Genomic DNA, 20,955 nt, shown 5'->3' with positions numbered 1-20,955 from the left:
GACTGCACTGTAGAATCCTGACCCAGGACGTCCACAGGGAGGAGGAGGGACATTTGAGCCCAAAGCCCTGTTTTCTTCAGTGCCTCCCAGGAAATGAAGACTGAAGAGTCCAGGAGCAGTGAGACGGCTCCTCCTGTAAAAGCTCTTGCTTTGTAAACCTGACTATCTGAGTGTGATCCCTGCGGCCCACGGAAAGGAAGCTGGAGAGAACCAACCCTACAAAGTTGCCCTCTGACCTCCACAAATACTCTATGACACACATCCACCCTCACATCACACACACACACACACACACACACTAAAGCAAATCTAGGTGTGGCATAGGTCACATTCAACTGGAGAATCAAAGATTCCATGGAAAATATGTCATTTTCAAATGGGTCTTGGAGAATGAGTATAAGGAGTGGATATATGGGGAAGGAAGGCTCTTCAGCGTGGTGGATCCCACAGTGTGTAAATGAAGTACAGGAGTCAGGCTACACAGGGGAGCCAAGGACAAACAACTGAGGGCCCCAAAAGACAGGCCACACGGAGGTTACATTGAATAAAGCCAGGGAGCTCATTAAGAGAAGGAAGCCCTGATGGACCAGAGTCAGAGAAAATACAGGATCCAGACAGAGTTGCTGCAGCAGGGTAGGGTGCAGGGAGCAGGCTGGAAGAGAAATGTGTGCAAGAGCTACAGGAGGCACAAGCAGCGGTGGTACACCCCTGTGATTCCGGGCTTAGGAGACTGAAGCAGGAAGATCCTGTCAGAGAAGAGAAGGAAAGAAAGAGAGGGTGCCAGGCGGCGGGGGTGCACACCTTTCATCCCAGCACTTGGGAGGCAGAGGCAGGCGGATCTCTGTGAGTTCAAGGCCAGTTTGGTCTACAGAGTGAGTTCCAAGACTGCCAGGGCTATACAGAGAAACCCTGTCTCGAATAACAAAAAAGAAGAAGAAGGAGGAGGAGGAGAAGAAAGAGGAGGAGGAGGAAAGAAAAAGAAAGGAAGAAAGGAAGGAAGGAGAAAAAAAGAAAAGAAAGGGTGACACAGAGCTAGAGTAGTGAGGAGGTACAATCTGGAAACAGTTGGGATGGGAGAATTGTTCTCGTGAAGCTGAGATGTCAGATCTTGTGGAGGTGATGCGGAGAAACGGAAAACAGTAACCAGGGTAGAGACTTGACCAGGACTGATGTGGGCAGAGGGCCAATAGGGAGAGAAGTTGCCAGTGCTCACCTGGAAATACAGAACCCAAGCTCAGGAGAGGGGCTCAAGGGACAGAGAGCATCCTGGTGAATAGCTTAGCAGGTGGGAGGAGCCCCTGTCCATCAGGAATACCCGAGAAAGTAATAGGGAGATAGACGAGGGACCTCGAGAGTGAACCAGGACAGTGTCAGGAATGGCCAGCAGTGTCAGAGGCCACAGGAGCCCAGAGGTTGAGAAAGGGAGTGGCTATTGGATATGTTGGTCTGGCGGTCATGCTCTGACTCTCACAAAAAGAGCCTCAGGGACAGAAGTCAGGCTGCAGACAGGTTAAGGGGCAAGGGGAAAAGGCCTTGGAGGCAGCTGAGAGAACCAGGGAAAGGGAGGAGATGAGAGGAAAGGAGGGTGGTCTGGGGCCCTGCAGCGATGGGGGGGGTGTACCCAGAGGCTCAGTGTGGAAACCTCTGGAGACTCAAAAGCGGACTTAAGAGACTCAGCTAAGGAGCAGGAAGTCACAGTACACCTACCTCTGCAACCCCAGTGTTAGGAAACGGAGGCAGGAAGATGAGCATTTCGAGGCCCACTCTGACTACAGTGAGTTCATCTGCCTGGGCTATTCATTGTCTCGATAAATAAATAAATAAATAAATAAATAGTATCTTGGTAAGATGTCAAGACCTAGCCAGGTGGTGGTGGTGCACACTTTTAATCCCAGCACTTGGAGGCAGAGGCAGGCAGTTCCAGAACAGCCAGGGCTACACAGAGAAACCCTGTCTTGAGAAACCAAACCAAAAAAGAAGCCAAGACCTGTGATCTTGTCAACCCTGCCAAACTGGAAAGGAGCCAGCAGGAAAGAAATGTCAGGGCTCTCTTCCATGTCCCCTTCTGGGGGCTCCGATCCACTGCCTCGAGGCCAGGCTGGGGAAAGCAGGGGCCTTTTCCCTGTAAGGGACTGTAGTCCTAGTTGGGGAGGATCTGTGTATACCCCCAAACCCAGCCCATGTTGCAATCATGCTTCTCAGTCACTTTCCTTTCTCGGGGACGGTTCTGTAGTGGACCGAATGATAGAATCCCCAAAGTTCCGTCCTAACCTTCAAGAACCTGTGATGTGGTTAGAAAAGGGCTCTTGCAGGACCAATGGTACACACTTGCACACCCTGCTCTTAAGATGCAGAGGCAGGAGGATCACAGCAAGTTTCAGCTCAGCCTAGTCTACATCACAAATCCCCGGCCATGGAGAGCTACACTGTAAGATCCTGTCTCAAAACAGTGGAAAACAATGAGTTTGAATTAATGACAAACATCCTTAGGAAAAGAGAGGCCTCCTGAACAGGAGGTAAGGAATGCCTAAGGCCGTTAAAATCTGGACAGCAGGGACTCTCCCCTAGAACCTCGGGGCAAAGCAGAGCCCCTCTGCAGTCATGTTGTCCTGTTCAAACGTGAATGAAAAAAAAAAAAACCTGCTTTAAAACTTCACCCCTGTACCCCTTCTGCTCATTTACTGTGGTCGATCGAAAACCAAACCCTGCTCCCTACTCTGTAAAACGTCTAGAAGTTTCCAGGGACGCTTGGAGCTCTAAGAGTCTTCAAGTTAAACCTTGCTTCGAGGGGAGTTCTAGGTCTGGCCAAAAGGCGTCAGGTGGAGAAGGAGCCCTTCCAGTGGGGGGAGGGGAGCCAAGCTCGCCGGTCCTTCCTGCCCCTCCCCTCAGAGAAGGCGCTCCTAGGCCTGCGATCTCGGCCTCCAGTTTCAGGCAGGTTAAAAGGCACAAAGACCTATATGCTGCTCCACAAATAGGGTACCTGCCTCACCCACCAGCTTCTCCCCGTCATCACCCTCTTTTCGGGGTGTTTCGGCCTGCTCCCCAAATTGGCCTTTTCTTTTCCCATTTTCATTGGTGGGGGGCAGGAGCGGACAGATAATCTGGAGCCCCAGTAGGACGGAAGGCACTCTCCTACTTCTCCCCAGGCCACAGCTGGAGGGGGGGAGGGGAGGTCAGCAGGGTTCATAAAGGCCAGATGTTAAAGAGAAAGAGAGCCAAAGTGTCCACCCACCCCACTCTCCCCTCCTCACCCCTCGGGAAAGGGGACAGCTCTAAGAACACTTTTGAGGTCCAAAAGTTTTTCTTAAGGATTTGCGCTATGCAAACCATCAACTTTCTACAGGGCATCTTCACAGAAAGGACAGCGTCCTTCCTAGTGTCATGTGGGAACTGTTCTTCCTTGCCCAATGTTGGGGATGAGGAGTGTTACTCACTTGCGTAGACACAAGGGCCACTAGGACCCTCAATTACGGGCTGCCACCCTGTATAGGTCACCCACCCCTGAACCCGATCTCCCAGGGTAGAGAAAGTCACTCCACTCTTCTGACTCCTAACTGGGGCGGGGTCCAGGCCTAGCTCCTCTGCAAAACAGAACCTCTGACCCCAAACCTAATCCCCAGGCCCTGCCCCCTTCTGATCCATCAGATCCCTGACAACTCCCAAAATGCCTGAGGCTAAAAAAAAAAAAAAAAAAAACATTTAAGGTAGCCGGCCCTGCCCAGGTTCCCTCCAAGCCCTCACGCCAAGAGGCCTTCGTTCCATTTGCCTTTCTGCAGCCAGTTTTGCACCCACCTCGTTTAAGGGATGAGTCAGGAAGTCTGAAGGATGGATTAGTAGCATTCTACCTCCAGCCCATCCCATCCATAAACTGGGGGAGAGTACCTCGAAAGACAACTTGTTTGGTCTGATTTTATTGATTTCTTCCACCTTCCATTATCTTCCCAGGGAATTTTTGGCCCGTTCCCCAGGAAAAACCAGCCTTGGGCCACACAACTAGGCCCTCTGCCCTCCTCTTTAAGAGAGGAGGGAAGTGAGGCTGGAGGACTCTTCCACCCATCACACCTTATGGCAAGGGAAACCCCAAAAACTGGACAAAACGGTAAAGTTGCTCAACCCTGCTGGTTGAGACTGAGGCTCTCCCCAACGGGAGAATCACCTGAACTTGGGGAGAGGAAGGGCTAGGAATAGAAAAGGGGGTATAAAGGGTTAAAGGTCTGAGCCGCGGGGGATAGAGGATGCCCCCAGGGAGCTGTCAATCATTTTCCCACCCCACCGCAACCCCACGTCCCTAAATTGGCCCTCAAACGCGGAAACAACCGGTTTGTCCATCACCAAGGTCCTTCCCTCTGTCCCTTTCTTTTGACCACTGGGCAGTCGCCGCCTTGCTCCCCTGGGGTAAAGACCCTGGTCGCCCGCTGAGAGGGCAGGAATGGAGCTGGTCACGCAGCCTTCTACAGTAGTTAAGGCTTTCCCGGAAGCCATCCCTTGGTTCCTCGGCCGAGATGAGGGACTATCACCTCGACCTCGCAGGTGTTTGAAGATCACTGTCATTTGCGGTCCCTCGGCACACAGTCCAGAAAACGCAAAAAGACAGACAAATCTGAGAATCAAGGCTCCCTCCTGGAGTCCTCAGTCTGCCCAGGGCCCCAACCAGGAGAAGAGGTCGGAAGCTCAGAGTTCTTCCAAGTTGACCCACCAGGATTTGAGGCCCGGGGGCTCGGGGACAGCGGGTCCTCCCATCTGCCACCTCCACAGCGGGTGGGCAGGCGGAGGCTTTGCGTCTCCCTGGAGGCGAAGGGAGGAAGCCGGCCCTAAGTCACCGTCCTCCTCCACCACCAGGGCTGGGGGACAGGGAAAGCAGTCGAGGAGGCTAAAGGTGCTCGAAGTGGGGAGCGTCGGGGCGGGCCGGCGGGGCTGCACTCCGCGCGGAGGCGGCGCTGGCCGCCGGCGTTTCTTGGCTGCTCCCCGGGCTTTGGCTGCCGGCCGCTCGGGCCCTCGGCGCAAACTTGGAGTGTCCAGGGCGAAGCCCTTCGCATAACACCAAAGTTTCGAGCGGCGGATCAGGCGATTGAAATGTTCCTGGCGGAGATCACTGGGCGCGTCCGGCGCTGCGTCTGCCGTCGAAGGGCTGAGCGCGGGTGCCTCCGGCGCGGCCGGGGCAGGGTCTCCACCCGATGCAGCCGCCGAGGCCGGCATAGGCTGCTCCGGAGACGCAGGTTCCGGGGAGAGGCCCGCAGGTGGCGGAGGAGGCTGGGAGCTGGGCTCATGAGGCGGACTGCTAGCTGCATCAGGCTGGAACTCCAGAACCGGGGCTGGCCTGGGCGGGGAGCAGGCGGAGCTGGTCGGAGAATCCCGAGGACGCCGGGGAGCAGGGCAGCAACCGGGAGGTGCGCAGGAACCAGAACCGAAGTGCGGGAAGCCGCCTCCGCCCTCTTCCTCCTCTCCGTCGCCTGGGCACACCGCGATGCCTGCATCCTCGCGGGCCGCGGAGCTCACGTCGCTCGGTCGCCCGGCCTGTCCCCCGAGGTGTTTCAGGCTGTCCACGTCCCTGCCGCCGGTGCATGGCGAGGCCGGGGGGGCCAGCAGCACCGGGGTCCGCGGCGCCAGCTCTCCAGGCCCCAGGCCCAGGGCGGACGGCCGGGGTTTGGCAAGGGCGCAGAAGGCGAGGGCACGCAGGCACAGCGGGGAGAACTCCGGGGTCCCCCGACGCGGTTTCCGGGGCGTGGGCGAGCAGGGAGACCCCCGCGGGGACGCGGGCACTGCCAGACGGGGAGGAGGACACAGAGTCTCCATGGAGCAGCCTTGGGGGTCGCCCACTGTGGGGGCCCTGGTCCCAACGGCGGGATGCCCGGGCGGACGGAAGAGCCCGCGGGCCAGGGGAACATCGCCCCCCGTCGACGGGGAGGTCTGTGCTCACGGGCGCCCCGGGCCCGCCACCGGGGGCCCGCGGCGGTGCTCCGGCTCCCTCCGCGGTCTCGTCACGCGGCCCTCGCGGCGGCCGGACTCCTGGGTCCCCGCGCGTCCCCGGCGCAATCGGTCGCGCTTCCTGCCGCCGCGTTCCCGGCGCGCCCCCCTCAACGCCGAGGCGGGGGCAAACAAAGCGGACGGCACTCACGGCCGGCGGGAAGGACCCCGGCCCGGCGCCCGGTGCCCGGGCCCAGCGGCGGGGAGGGCGCCTTCCGCCCTCTCGGCTTCTTTCTTCCCCGCTGGCTCCGGAGACCGCGTTATAGAGAACTGCCCCCTCGCTGCCCCAATACCAGCGCCGCGGCTGCGAGCCCGCCTCTGATTGGTAGCTGCTGCTGTGACGTCACGCAGACCCCACCCCTCGGGCGGCACGGCCCCCGTCCCCATTCCGCACACAGACACACACACGTGGACCCTGAGCTGCTGGGCTAGAAGGCAGGGATCCGGGGCGCGTGGGTCTGGGCGCGCGCGGGTGAAAGTGCGAGAGGCCAGACGCAGAGCTCCTAGTGGCCTGCTGGCATCCTGGAATCATTTTACCTGGTCGCAGATCCGGCCACTCGTTTACCCGGTAGCAGACTCGGGTTTTCCGTATCTGTAAAATGGAAAGTTTGTTTCTGCCCTTTGGCAGCTTAATGGAACTCCGTGAATTCACAGCAACAAGCTCAAAAGCAAGGTGGAAGGAAAGGATGAAACCAAGCGTCGATGGCTTACGAGCTTGGCCTAGCAAGGGATCGCCCTTAAGGGTGTCCTGTGGGCTTTCTTTGCTCTGGGTTGGGGGGGCCTAGAACAGGGCCTGGCACCCAGTGAACTCAAAACAAAAACCACTTGTAGAGTGACTGGTTAGGAATTCACTATGTATGTGCAAGATATGCAAAAGAAAAAAAATTCAATTTGGAGGAGGGGAGTCTCATCAGACCCACTGAAGACATTTAGCTGGCTTTCTCGGTGCCTGTTTCCTTATCTCGGTGAAGTATGGAAATATCCCCCCTCTTAACGGAATTCCAACGCGTTGCCTCCAAATGGCAGGATTCGACCCTCTGAATCCCGAGGTGCCCCTGCCCCGAATGAGTAGAAGGGTCAAAGGAGATGCATAGACTTTCCACCCACAAGAGAAAAGTGAATTCCCACCACATACCCTGATAATGCATACACCTCTCACGTCTCTCCTTTAGCTCCTCCACAGCCTACTCAGTCTGTGGAAGAGGCTTGTTCCTTGATGCAGATATCTCCTCAGAGTCTAGAATGAGCTAGTATCTTATCTGCACAGAGGTCCAGCAGCCGGTAGAATTCAGTCTTGATCCCTGCTAGATTACCACTGCCCAAACCGCACAATAAACATTTGTGAATAAATGGGTGTATGCAGGAGTCCTTGTAACACCAGGTTGTTAGATACAGTTGCTTCTCATCCGTAAAAGTACAAAAGACTGATGTAGGAGTCAGAGAGAATGAGACAGAGGGTTACAGTATCGCTTCCTGGCCAGGGCAAAGGAATGTTCTCCCGCCCTCCCTGATAGGGTCTCCCCACTTAGCCTATGCTAGCTTAGAACTCTGTCCACTTGCCTCCGCTTTCTGAGCGCTACACTTACCGGCATGCTCAATCGATTTTTCTGTGATAGAACAGCAGTGCAGCTTGCATCCTCATCCTCCCAGGGACAATAGGGACACTGTTTTTCTAAATCACATCTAATAACACCTGGGAGGAAAGGACTAAGGATGGAGTCCCACACACAAAGACACACACCCTGCCCTTGGCGGAGGCCCAAGGTAAAGCCCAAAGTGGGACTTGTAGAAAGAGAGGGTTCGATGTTCTGATCCCCAACTCCCCAATCCCAAGTGTCCTCTGAGACGGAGCCCTAGCTCTGGGACAGCTGTTATGAAGGGGGTAGATCCCTGGGGTCCTGCCAGGTTACCTGATTGAGCTGGATCTAACCTCCAAGGTTCCTTTGCCCCTAGAGCCCTGGCCCCACCTTAAATACACACAAGCACACAGGCACACAGGCACACGCTGGAGGAAGGGAACGGAAGAGGAGTGTTCTGCACTAGAGAGAGGGTGGGAAGCCTCAGCAATGTTTTTTGGCTTGGTGGGAGAGGCACCTAGTTCCCCTGCTCTCCTCTGGTCTCTGTGACAAACACCTGAGTGCCCACTGTGGGAGCCTGGCCTGGGAGGCTCCTTTCTTTTTCTCTGGAGTCTCTGGAATTTGCAGCCCGGCACCCAGCATGGTGTGAATCTCTGTGTGAATAAATCAGCGACTATTATGTAACAATGCAATTCACAGGCCTCCTCCATCTCCCACTCCAAAAACTGCCAGCTCCCCAAACCTTTTAGGGCTTTAATGAAAGGGATCGGTGTGGTTAAAGAGTCCTGCCCTGGAGGAGAAATCCCTTCCACTTTCCCTTCCCGGAAGACATGGAAGCAGTTTAAAAACAAAAAAAACAAAAATACAACAACAACAACAAAAAAAAACACTGGGGGTAACGCCACAGCAGAAAAGACCTGGCGTCAAGGCGCCATCTTTTTTCTCGGCGGGACAGCTACGCAGCCCAGAGAAGTATTGCCTAAATACTCTATGTTTCACTGTCCCTCTCAGTAAAATGGGTCAACTGTGATTTTCTCAGAGCATCAACTGCAGAGCTGAACACCAAGTGACCCATCACCAATTCCTCACGTCGGCTGGCCCGGCTGCTGCACTTCCCAGAGTGAACAGTAGAGGGCACTCGACTCACCCTCCGCCTTCTGCAGGAGGGGTTGCTGCTTTCCCCCACAGAGACAAACTGGGTTCTGGGTCCTATTTTACACCTCTCCAGAGGAAGAGAGACAAAAGAAATTAGAAGAGCCCCCGGGGGCTAACCCAGAAGGCCTTATCTCTTGGCTGCCCATCTAGTTTTTTTGTTTAATAGCTACTCATTTTTGTCTGGTGTGTAAGGGTGTTTAACCCGCATGTGTGTTTGTGTACCACACGTATGCCTGGCGCCTTTGGAGGCTAGAAGAGGAAGTTGGATCCCCTGAAACTAGAGTCACCATACCAATGCTGGGAACCTAATCCAAGATCTTTGAAAGAGGGACAAGTACTCTTAACCTCTTAGCCATCTCTCCATCCCCAGCCCATCTAGGTCTTAACCAAGGCAAAAGGAGCCCTGTTTACGGTTTTTGAAGGGAGGGCGTCCCTGGCTAAGCTTATTCCTGAGAAGGGAGACAAGGAGTGCCCTTCCCAGCCCCACAGAACTTCCCAGCCTTTTGTGTTTCCTAATGTCTACGAATTCTGCCGTTTATTGCTCATCACTACCTTCTAGTTTAGACATGATTAGATGGGATTATAGATGCCTATCAATCCCATAGTCCATGCTGACTACGAACTCCAGATCCTCCTGAGCCTCCAAAATAGATGGGATCATAGTTGTCTACCATCAGGTACACTCTACTTTTAAAAAAAAAAAAAAAAAAAAAAAAAAAAAAAAAAAAAAAAAAACGTATTTGTTTTGCTGGGTGGTGGTGGTGCACACTTTTAATCCCAGCACTCCGGAGGCAGAAGCAGGCAGATCCCTGTGAGTTTGAGGCCAGCCTGGTCTACAAGAGCGAGTTCCAGGACAGGCTCCAAAGCTACAGAGAAACCTTATCTCGAAAAAACAAAACTTTTTGTTTCACTTTTTTTTTCTTTTTCTTTCTTTTTTTTTTTTTAGAGAGACAAGGTTTCTCTGTGTAGCTTTGGAGTCTGTTCTGGTACTCACTCTGTAGCCCAGGCTGGCCTCAAACTCATAGAGATCCTCCCACCTCTGCCTCCTGAGTGCTGGGATTAAAGGCATGCGCCACCACTGCCTGGCCATTGTTTTTTGAGACAGGGTTTCTCTGTAGCCTTGGCTGTCCTGGAACTCACTTTGTAGACCAGGCTGGCCTCAAACTCACAGATGTTTGCCTGCCTCTGCCTCCCAAATACTAGGAGTAAAGGTGTGTGCCACCATCACCCAACTTAAATTTATTTTTGTGCATATGTATGGGAGTGCACCTGCTCCTATATACACAAATACCCTTGAATGTGCGTGCACATATTAAAGTTGTTCCTCAGGCTAGGATAACTGGCTAGTGAGGCCCTGAGTCAGCCTGTCTTTACCTCTCTACGTAAGGATTATAAACCCAAGCTACCGCGCTCGCTCTTTACATTTTTATTTTTGTTTTTGTTTTTTTTATATTTATTCATGTATTATGCATTCAATATCTGCCTACATGTGTGCCTGCAGGCCAGAGAGGGCACCAGATCTCATTACAGATGGTTGTGAGCCACCATATGGTTGCTGGGAATTGAACTCAAGACCTTTGGAAGAGCAGGCAATGCTCTTAACCACTGAGCCATCTCTCCAGCCCCCTCTTTTTGTTTTTTTGGGTTTTTTTGGTTGCTTTTTTTCTTTTCTTTTTTTATTTTTCTTTTCTGGTTTTCTGAGACTGGGTCCCCTTTATAATAGTCCTGGCTGTCCTGGAACTCACCTCAGACTCAGAGATCCACCCGCCTTTGCCTCCTGAGTGCTAGAATTAAAGGCATGTGCCGCCACCACTCAACTATTCCTTATTCTTACGTATTATTATTGTGTCTGTATGTGCATGCATGGCAACAGGTGCATGTGCTGAAGGAGAGGGCAACTTTGCAGAGCTGCATTCACCTCTGTGCGGTCCCAGGGATCACACTGGGCCCTCAGGCTTGTCTGGAAAGCACTTTGCTAGCTCAGCCATCTCTCCAGGCATTAGATATGAGGTTTCTAATGTATAAACCCATACTTAAGGGGCTGGAGAGATGGCTCAGAGGTGAAGAGCACTAATGGCTCTTCCAAAGGACCCGAGTTCAATTCCCAGCACCCACATGGCAGCTCACAACTGTCTGAAGATCCAGTTCCAGGGGATCTGATACCTTCACACCAATGCACATAAGATAAAGTTAAATAAATGATAAAAAAGTTTAAAAATTAAGAAAAATAAACTCATACTTAACCCTTAACCCAGCATCTAATTGAACACTTTTAAAAATTTTTGTTTTGTTTGAAAGAGGATCTCATTATATAATCCTAGCTAACTTGGAACTTCCTTTGTAGACCAGGTTGGCCTTGAACTCATGGAGATCTGCCTACCTCTGCCTCCTTCCTTGGTGCTGGTTTTAAAGGCGTGTGACATCGTGCTGAGCTTAATTAAACATTTTAAAGTAAACTTACATCTTCATGATCTAATTCTAGGCTGAGAAGTGCTTGCCTAGCAGGCAAGAGGCCCTGGGTTTGGATTCCTAGCAATTCATAAAACAAGGCACAGGGCTAGTGAGATGTCGCTCCTTAGGCAAAGGCATCACCACCAAGCCCATGCCTGAGCTCAGTCCCCAGGACCCACATGAAGGAAGGAGAAAACCAGCTGCTGCCCATCATCTCCTATCACCCTGCAAAATGAACATCATTTTAAAATAAAACAAGCAAATCTGCCGCGGTGGGCCACTCCTGTAATCCCAGCACTCAGGAGGTGGAGACTGGAGACTCGGAAACTCGGGGTCATCCTCAGCTTTGGGCATAGTGCAGCCCAACCTGGGCTACATGGAACCGTCTCTGGAACAAAATCCAATTTTATTAATAGGACATCACTGCTGAGAATCCTTCTCCCCACTCACAGTAGCTCCATTCCCGTCCCCAAGCCTCGGGGACAATCTACTCTCCAGCCCTACAACGCCCCCATCTCTGGACACTTAGAAATGGAGTGGTGTGATCTTTGGTCTCCGGGTTGGCTTCTTTCACAGGAGCTTAGTGTTTCTGAGGCTTATCTGTACCCAGGTGTTTGGTGACGGATTAGCAGCTTATGCCTTTTTACTACTGCGTGGTATCTTCTCAGTGTGTGGGTGGGTAGACCATGCTTTGTTTATTCAGCTCCATTTAGGCGGTTTTTATTTTTTTGGTTATAAATAATACAATCATGAACACTTGCGTTTAATTTTCTGTCTGTATATTTCAGTGGCAGAACATTTTATTTTATTTTATTTAGCATATCCGATGGCCTAGGTTTCATCCCTAGTATCACACACACACAGTTCTGCTGAGACGGAGTCTCTGTAAATTCAGACTCACTATGGAAGAGACTGTCCTTGAACTCTTCATCCTCCTGCCTCTACCTCCAAAGTACTGGGATTAAAAAAAAAATACTTTAGGTGCCAGGCGGTGGTGGCACACAACTTTAATTCTAGCGCTCAGGAGGCAAAGACAGGCGGGTCTGTGAATTCAAGGCCAACCTGATCTACAGAACAAGTCCCAGCACAGCCAGAGCTACAAAGAGAAACCCTGTCTTGAAAAACAAAAACAAAAATTGTATGTACCTATATTTGGGGGGAGGGGTCTAGGGATGTAGCTCAGTGTGTAAAGAAGTACTAACTGTGAATGGGGGCTGAGTTTGGATTCCTAACACTCATGCACAAAGCTCGGCAAGGTAGCAAGAGCCTCCAGCCCTAGAGCTGCGAGCAGGGACCAGAGACGGGACCTTTGGCACACTCCAACCGGCTAGTCTAGGCATTCCATGAGCTCTAGGGTCAATGACAGATCATATCTCAAACAATATGAACTATCTGCAGAAGAAGATACCAACCTTGACCTCTAGCCTCCACAGGTGTGTGTGCACACACAGACCTGCACACACACACATACACACACACACACACACACACACACACACACACACGAGTTCTTATGGCTACCGTATGGGGGAGAAAACACATATTCACACTCCCGTGAGTCAGACATAGCTCGGAGCAGTGACACGTTGCTCTAATTCCAGTGAGCACGGGAGAATAGGAGTTCAAGGCTATCATCCTGGACTAGGGTGAAGCCAGCCTGAGACATCACAGACCCTATCACAAAAGACAAACGCTGGATGTGGTGGCTCAGGACGAATTTCAGCACTCTGGAGGTACAGTCAGGAGCACAACTTTGAGGCCAGCCTGGTTTGTGGTAGGAAGCTCTGTAAAGCCTGGACTATGGAGCCAGAACCAATCTCAAAAAAAAAAAAAAAAAGTCAGGCAGTGGTAGTACACACCTTTAATCCCTGCAAGGCAAAGGCAGGAGGATCTCTGTGAGTTTGAAGACAGCCTGATATACAGAGTTAGTTCCAGGACAGCCAGGGCTGTTACACAGAGAAACCCTGTCTTGAAAAACAAACAAACAAAAAAAAATTAAAAAGAAAGAAAGAGAAACCAGAAAAAAAAAGTACAAATTAGCAATGACATGCAGGTTTTATTTCTCTCACATATCTAGTTCAGAGTGGAATTGCCAGATGATTCAGTGGGACATTTCCATTCATATATTTTGGTTTTTCTAGACAAGAAACTTGCTCTGTAGACCAGGCTAGCTTCAGACTCAAAGCGATCCTCCTGCCTCTGTCTGCAGAGTACAGGGATTAAAGGCATACATCACTACTGCCCACAGCCTTAATTATTCTAATGCTGGGATTGCCGAGCCCTGTATGCTAGGAAGTGTTTCACCCCTGAGCTACACACCGCCAGGCCTATGTTTAACTTTGTACTTATTTATTTGTGAGTGTGTGTGTGTGTGTGTGTTAGAGAGAGAGAGAGAGAGAGAGAGAGAGAGAGAGTGCTTGAGTTCCTTGGTGTGCAAACGGAAGTCAGAGAAAACTCCCATCCGTTGGTTCTCTGCCTCTACAGGGACTCAACTCAGATGGTCAGGCTTGGTAACAAGAAACCTTACCTAACAACTTTACCTACTGAGTCATTTTGCCAGCCCTGCTTTGGTTGAGACAGGGACTTATGCTGTAGCCAAAGAAACCAGGAGCTCCCGGCAATCCTCTGCCCCTGCTTCACAAATGCTGAGGTTACAAGCATGAGCCACTGCATCTGGTCACTAAGCTGCTTTTCAAACTGCCTGTTATTGCACATTCTTTTTTTCTTTTCTTTTCTTTTTTTTGGTTTTTCAAGACAGGGTTTCTCTGTAGCTTTGGGACCTGTCCAGGCTGGCCTCAAACTCAGAGAACCACCTGTCTCTGCCTCCCGAATACTGGGATTAAATGTGTGTGCCTGGCCTCTCTTTGAGTTTTTTTGAGGCAGAGTCTCCTGTAATTCAGGCTCACCTCCAGCTCCCTATATAGCCAAGAATGACCTTGAATTTCTCACCCTCCTGTCTTTGTCATCCAAATACTGGGATGACAAAGAAATCTCACCATGCCTAGCAAAACACATTTCTATCAGACAAATTGTCAGTGGCTGTTCTGGAATTCCAATTCAACTGTAGGTGAGTGTGACAGCCACACCTTTAATCCCAGCACACAGGCTCTGTAGGCGGAGGCAGGCGGATCTCCGTAGATTTAAGACCAGTGGTCTACCCATCAAATTCCAGGACAGCCAGGACTACACAGTAAGAGCATGTCTCAAAACAAAGAAAAAACCCACAAAAACCTTAACTGTCATCAAACCTATGTTTTACGTAGCAACTCTACCTGTGAGTACTGTTATAGCATCAGAGGCACAAACGGCACACAGACAAACTCTACTGCAGGAGTCTCCAGTCTTGGAGACGAGGGGTCACATGTGAGTGACTTTGGGGAGACGCCCCATTTACTTAGCACCTGGCCTTCAGAAGCTTTTGATAGGAAAAAATGATTTAAATCTTTCGTAGATTTATTTATGTGGACAGATGTTTCGCCTACATGTATGTCTGTACACCACATGTATATGTATACCCGGTGCATGCAGAGATCAGAAGAGGAAGTCGGAACCCCTGGTCCTGGAGTTACGGATGACTGTGAGATTCTCTGCAAGAGCGGCAAGTTCTCTTACCCACTGAACCTTCTCTCCAGCCCATTACTCCTCAGATAGTCGTGTGTGTGTGTGTGTGTGTGTGTGTGTGTGTGTGTGTGTGCATGTCTACATTCGTTTGTGTGTCTGGACAAGTGAGTACAGCTGGCCTTAGAAACCAGAGGCATTGGCTCCCCCTGGAGCTGGAGTTACATGTGGTTGTGAGAGGCCTCTTGTGGATGCTGAGAACTGAATTTGGGTCCTCTGCAGGGACAGTGCATGCACTTAGCCACTGAGCCATCTCTCCATTTATTTAGACAAGGTGTCAGGTAACCCAGACTAGGCCTTTTGTTTGGTTGGTTTTGGAATTTTTTGTTTCTGTTTTTGCTTTTCGAGACAGGGTTTTGCTCTTCAGCACTGGCTGTCCTGGAACTCACTTTGTAGACCAGGCTGACCTTGAACTCACAGAGATCCACCTGCTCTGCCTTCTGAGTGCTGGGATTAAAAGTGTGAGCCACAACTGCCCGGCCTGTTTTGCTTTTTTGAGACAGAATTTCTCTATGTAATCCTGTCTGTTCTGGAACTCCATGTAGGCCAGGCTGGCCACAAACTCAAATCCTTCTCCTGCTTCTGCCTCCCAAGTGCTCTGACTAAACATGTGTATTACCCATCAGGCTCCAGGCTGGTCTTGAACTCCTCAACCCCTAAACCTCCTGTTTTTGCCTCCTACTGCTGGGATTACCTCTTTGTGCAAAGCTACCCCCCCTCCACCAGCATGTCTGTCCTATTCAGAGGCCAAACCTGGGGCTGCAGCTTAGCGTTAGAACTTGCCTGGCATATTCAAGGCTTGGACTAAGCCCCAGCACCGAAAAAAAAGGAAAAAAGCCAACCAAATCTCTTGACCTGAAGTCTGTTCTCCCTTCCCTTCTCCTTTCACAGCCAAACTTCCCCAAGCCTGTCTGTGCAGGCTGTCTTCCTTTTTTTCTCACTTCCCACTTACTCCTCAGCCCACTTCCATCTGCTTCCTCCCCCACCTGTCCCCAAAATAGCTCTTGTTGCAGTCCTAGTGGCCTCTATCTCATCCGACCTCCGTCTCATTGAAACCAGCAGGCCCTCGCCAGCCCCTCTGCCCTCTCCGCAGCAGCCATGGCCTGGGCTTCTTCCTCTCTCTAGTAACTCCAGGCCCCACCTCCGTTCCAGCTCTTGGTTCTTCTCCTGCCTCTGCAGTCTCCATCTAGACGCCTCTCCTCTCTTCAGCACCAAATGCTGGTGGCTCCTGGGCTTCCGGCGGCGAGAACTCTGGCCCTCCAGACCTGAGTCTGTGTCCACTTTGCAATCACCATCTAGAACCTGAACTCTCCTCTCGGATCTGACCTGCATGTCCAGCTAGCTGCCTTGGAGCCTCCTCCTGGAGCATGTCAGAAGCCAATCTGGTCAAACCTGAGCAAAACCCTCTTCCCACTGCTAAGAGCGCCACTATGATTCCACGGTCCAGTTCTACAACCGGAAATGGTGGTGACCTCCTGACCTCTGCAGTCAGTCCTGCAGCCGGACAAACCACAGACTGGATTGTGTCCACAGGCACCAACTGGATTGCAATACACCCTTCCCAGGACAATTTTCTGTCTGAATTTTTTTTTCTAGATAGTGTCTCATACAGCACAGGCTGATCTCAAACTTGCTGTGTAGCTGACGGTGACCTTGAACTGATATTACTGCCTCCAACTCACAAGTGCTGAGGCCACAGGTTATACCACCAGGGCAGGTTATACAGTGCTGGAGACCCTGCCCAAGACTTTCTGCTTTCTACACAATTGCTCTACCAACTGAGACATCGCCTTAGTCCTCACTTTCCGTCGGTTTGCAGATTAAACCCAGGGCCTCTGTCATGCTAGGCAAGCGCTCTGCTGCGGCCACACCACAACCACATCATTTCATTTACATCTATGTGTAGTGTATTCGCCTGTATGTCTGTCTGTCTGTGCACAACATGTCATCTTGTTATCTTCTGGAACTGGAGTTACAGATGCTTGTGAGGTGCCATGTGGGTGATGGGAATCAGAGACCCAGGTCCTCTGGAAGAGCATCCAGCATAAATGAAGGTTTCTCTGTTCTGTCCTGTCCCACAACCACTTCTAAATAATCACTTAGAGGCTTCATATTAATTACAAACTGTTTGACCTATAGTAAAGCTTATTACTAATTAGTTCTTACATTTAAATTAACCCATTTCCATTAATCTATGTATAGTCATGTGGCCATGGCGTTATTGGTCTGCTGGCTTGGGCAGCTGGCTGGCATCTCCTCCAGACTCTAACCTTTTCCTCTTTGTATTTTCAGTGTGGCTTTCCCACCAAGCCTTATTCTGCCCTGCTATAGGCCAAAGCAGCTTCTTTATTAACCGATGAGAGGAATACGTATTCACAGAACACAGAAGGGTTATCCCACAGCAATCCAGTGCTCTTAACTGCCGAGCCATCTCTCCAGCCCCAGTCATGTTCTTCTGTGTTCCACTGTGTGCAGCCAAGTAGCGAATCCTGCGCGCCAAACTCTTACACAGAGGTCCTGCTGGAAAGAGAGGGTGGATTCTCCTTCCTCCTGCCCTGTGCTGTTCTTTTTCCACTCCCAGCCCTCAGTACCGGTGGGTGTCTAAAGTAACAATTTCCTCCTCCCCTCCCTCAGCCCCATTTCTCCTGATCCCTTCTGGGCAATGCCCATTCCTCGAAGTGTTCTAGAATCATCCATTCTCGGGAGGGAACCGCTCCACACCTCTCCAGCATGAGTGACTTTCAACTGCGATGGCCTTTTCCACTATGCAGCTGGCACATGGTGATGCCTATTATGTGAGTACCTGGGAGCTGAGACAGAACGATCAGGAGTTCTAAGTCAGCCTGCCTTACACAGTGAAACCCTGTCTCAAAACAAAAGGGCAGACCAGGGTGGGTGGCACTCATGTGTAATCCCAGCCCTGCAGATGTAAAAGGGGGGCAGGATCATTCTGTGCTACATAGTGAGTGTGAGGCCAGGGTGGGCTACGAGAGCCCTACCTCAAAAAACAAAGAGGTGTAGCATGGTGATTGGTGCTCTCCTTTAATCCCAGCACTCCATGGAAGCAGATGTCTGAGAATCTCTCTGTGAGGTCAAGGCCGGCCTGGTCTTCATAGCAAATTTTAGGACAGCCTGGATTATAGAGTGGGAGCCAGTCTCAAAAAAACAAAGCAAAACAAACAAATAAACAAACAAACACACAAGGGCTGCAGAGATGGCTTAGCAGTTAAGAGGACTGGCTGCTCTTCCAGAGGTCCTAAATTCAATTCCCAGCAACCACGTAGTAGCTCATGAGCATCTATAGTGGGATCTGATGCCCTCTTCTGGCAGAAAGGTGTATATGCAAGTAGAGCACTCACATAAAATAAATAATAAAACAAAACAAAACAAACACATAGCCGAGTATGGTGATGCATACCTTCAATCCCAGTGCTTGGAAGGCAGAGGCAGGCTGATCTCTGAATTTGGGGCTAGCCTGTTCCACAGAGTGAGTTTCAGGACATCCAGGTTTACAAAGAGAAATCCTAAGACTGGAGGTTCATAATTTAGGCCAACCGTGATAGAGAATGAAACCTTGTCTCAAAATAAAACAATCAATCAACTTTGCTGTTTTCTAGTGTTATCTTGGGCCTAATTGTTTGTTTTCAAGACAGAGTTTCTCTGTAGCTTTAAGAGCCTGTCCTGGAACTCGCTCTGTAGATCAGTCTGGCCTCAAATTCACAGAGATGGGTCAGTCTCTGCCTCCTGAGTGCTGGAATTAAAGATGTGCACCACCACTGCCTGGTTTAATTATATGTTATGCGTGATTGTCTGTCCCTGTAAATTCAGGAGCCCAGAGAGGCCACAAGAGGGCAGCAGATCCCCTGTAGGCAGTGGTACAGGAGGTTGTGAGACACCTTTTGAGTGCTAGGAACTATATTCATGGCCTCTGCAAGGGCAGCAAGTGCCCTTAACCACTAAGCAGGGTCCCCAACCCTTCCTTGCGCTTTCTGCACTCGTAGCTTCCAGGATGTGACAATAATCTGCAGTAATTATAGCAAAGGCCTTATCTAATCAAAATGATTGTATCTAGGAGCTGACTGCCTTGTAATGGGAGGACTGTTGAGCACTGAAGTTCCTCCATCCTCCGTCTCCCATGCAGTCAAAACTGAAGTGTGCCCATGGGGTAAGCACCAAGAACACTCAGTCACCTCAAACCAGAGAAGTCCGTATCAGTGGTCACCTGCCAATATCCTGCCACATGCAGAGGAAGTTTATAGGCATATATGGGAACATGCAAAAAGGAACAGCCGGGATGCCAACAAATCAACAGGAAATGAAAAACAAACAAGCAAACAAGAAACCTTACGTCAACCTAGGGGACCCAGGAGGCTCCTGGTAGACATTATACACGTTAGTCCTCTCTCAGTTATGAGTGGGAATTAACTAAACATACTGGACGGAGAGTAAGTCAGCCAATCAAGGGACTGTGGCTGCCTAAAGAGTGTTCTGCCTTCTGGAGGGGGGGTAGTTCCCGTAGAAATCACAGTTAATCTGTTCAGAAATGAACATTTTAAACAAAGAACTTTCCTGCAACCCACATTGATGAGCTTCTTAGGTGGGAAGGGACGGCCTCAGATGTTAAGTTAGTAACAAAGGTACTTTTAAGTCTCCTTTTAAAAGGTTATTTATTATTTTACGTGTGCTTGCCTGAATGTATCTACATGTACCATGTGTGTGCAGATGCCTATGGAGGCCAGAAGAGGGCACTGGCTCCCTGGAACTGGAATGCGGGTACTGGGAACCAAATCCAGGTACCCTGGAAAAGTAGCAAATGCTCTTAACCATTGGTTCATCTCTCCAGCCACTGCCCACCCCACCTCCTTTTTGAGACAATGTCTGGCTTGTCTTTAGTTTTGGCTAACATGGAACTCACTATATAGCCCAGGCTGGTCTTGTACTCACGGAGTTCCACCTGTCTCTGCCTCCTAAGTGCTGGGATTAAAGGTATTGGCCACCACATCAGGCATGAAAAAAGCTTAAAAACAAAGTTTTATAAATATAAAAACTAAAAACCCGGGCTGGAGAGATGGCTCAGAGGTTAAGAGCACTGACTATTCTTCCAGAGGTCCTGAGTTCAATTCCCAGCAACCACATGGTGGCCCACAACCATCTTAATGAGACCTGGTGCCCTCTTCTGGCCTGCAGGCATACATGCACACAGAACACTATATAAATAATAAATAAATAAATCTTTAAAAGCAAAAACAAAACTAAAAAGCCAACCAATTAATTAATTAATTAATAAAAACTGTGTATCTAAATACAATTAAAACATACTATCTCAGGGCTGGAGATGTGGCTTAGTGGTTAAGAGCATTGGCTTTGAGGTTCTGAGTTCAATTCCCAGCACACTGTCTATAACAGTAGTCCCTTGGGAACTGATGGGGATTCCTCTCTGTATGCTGTGAATATCATTGGTTAATAAAAATAAAGGAACTGCTTTGGGCCTATAGCAGTGCTACAGGGGAACAGAGCTGGGGGGGCACTAAACTGAATGCTGGGAGAAAGGAGGCAGAGGCAGAGAGAAGCCATGGAGCCACTGGAGGCAGAAGTGCTGAAACTTTGCTGGTAGGTCACAACCTTGTGGTGATGCACAGATTAATTAGATGGGTTATCTTAAGATATAAGAATTGGGGCTGGAGAGATGGCTCAGAGGTTAAAGGCACTGACTGCTCTTCCGGAGGTCCTGAGTTCAATTCCCAGCAACCACATGGTGGCTCACAACCATCTGTAATGAGGTCTGGTGCCCTCTCTGGCCTGCAGACATACACACAGAAAGACTATTGTATACATGATAAATAAATAAATATTTTTTAAAAAAGATATAAGAATTGGACTGGAGAGATGGGTCAGAGGTTAAGAGCACTGACTGCTCTTCCGGAGGTCCTGAGTTCAAGTCCCAGCAACCACATGATGACTCACAACCATCTATGAGATCTGGTTCCCTCTTCTGGCCTGCAGGCGTACATGCAGGCAGAACACTGTATACATAATAAAATATTTTTTTAAAAAAGTGATCACATTCCTAATCCTTAAAAAAAAATGTAAGAATTAGTCAATAAAAAGAAAGAGCTAAGGGGCTAAGCAGTGATTTTTTTTAAAATATTTATTTATTATGTGTACAATATTCTGCCTGTGTGTATGCCTG

At 50.1% G+C, this 20,955-nt stretch overlaps 1 protein-coding gene across 1 annotated transcript; it reads right to left on the bottom strand.

Moving 5' to 3' along the window:
* Positions 1-3,895: 3,895 nt before the first annotated feature.
* On the bottom strand, positions 3,896-5,930 carry Epop (elongin BC and polycomb repressive complex 2 associated protein). The gene has a single exon (XM_048450641.3). The coding sequence runs from the start codon at positions 5,791-5,793 to the stop codon at positions 4,672-4,674; it is 1,122 nt and encodes a 373-aa protein (XP_048306598.3). The 5' UTR covers positions 5,794-5,930; the 3' UTR covers positions 3,896-4,671.
* Between the last annotated feature and the right edge of the window lie 15,025 nt (positions 5,931-20,955).

The sequence above is a fragment of the Myodes glareolus genome, chromosome 9 (genome assembly GCF_982192425.1).
Source record: "Myodes glareolus chromosome 9, mMyoGla1.1, whole genome shotgun sequence".
Classification (NCBI taxonomy): Eukaryota; Metazoa; Chordata; class Mammalia; order Rodentia; family Cricetidae; genus Myodes; species Myodes glareolus.
Note: the sequence above shows the minus strand (reverse complement) of the source record. Positions and strands in the feature narration are given on the sequence as shown.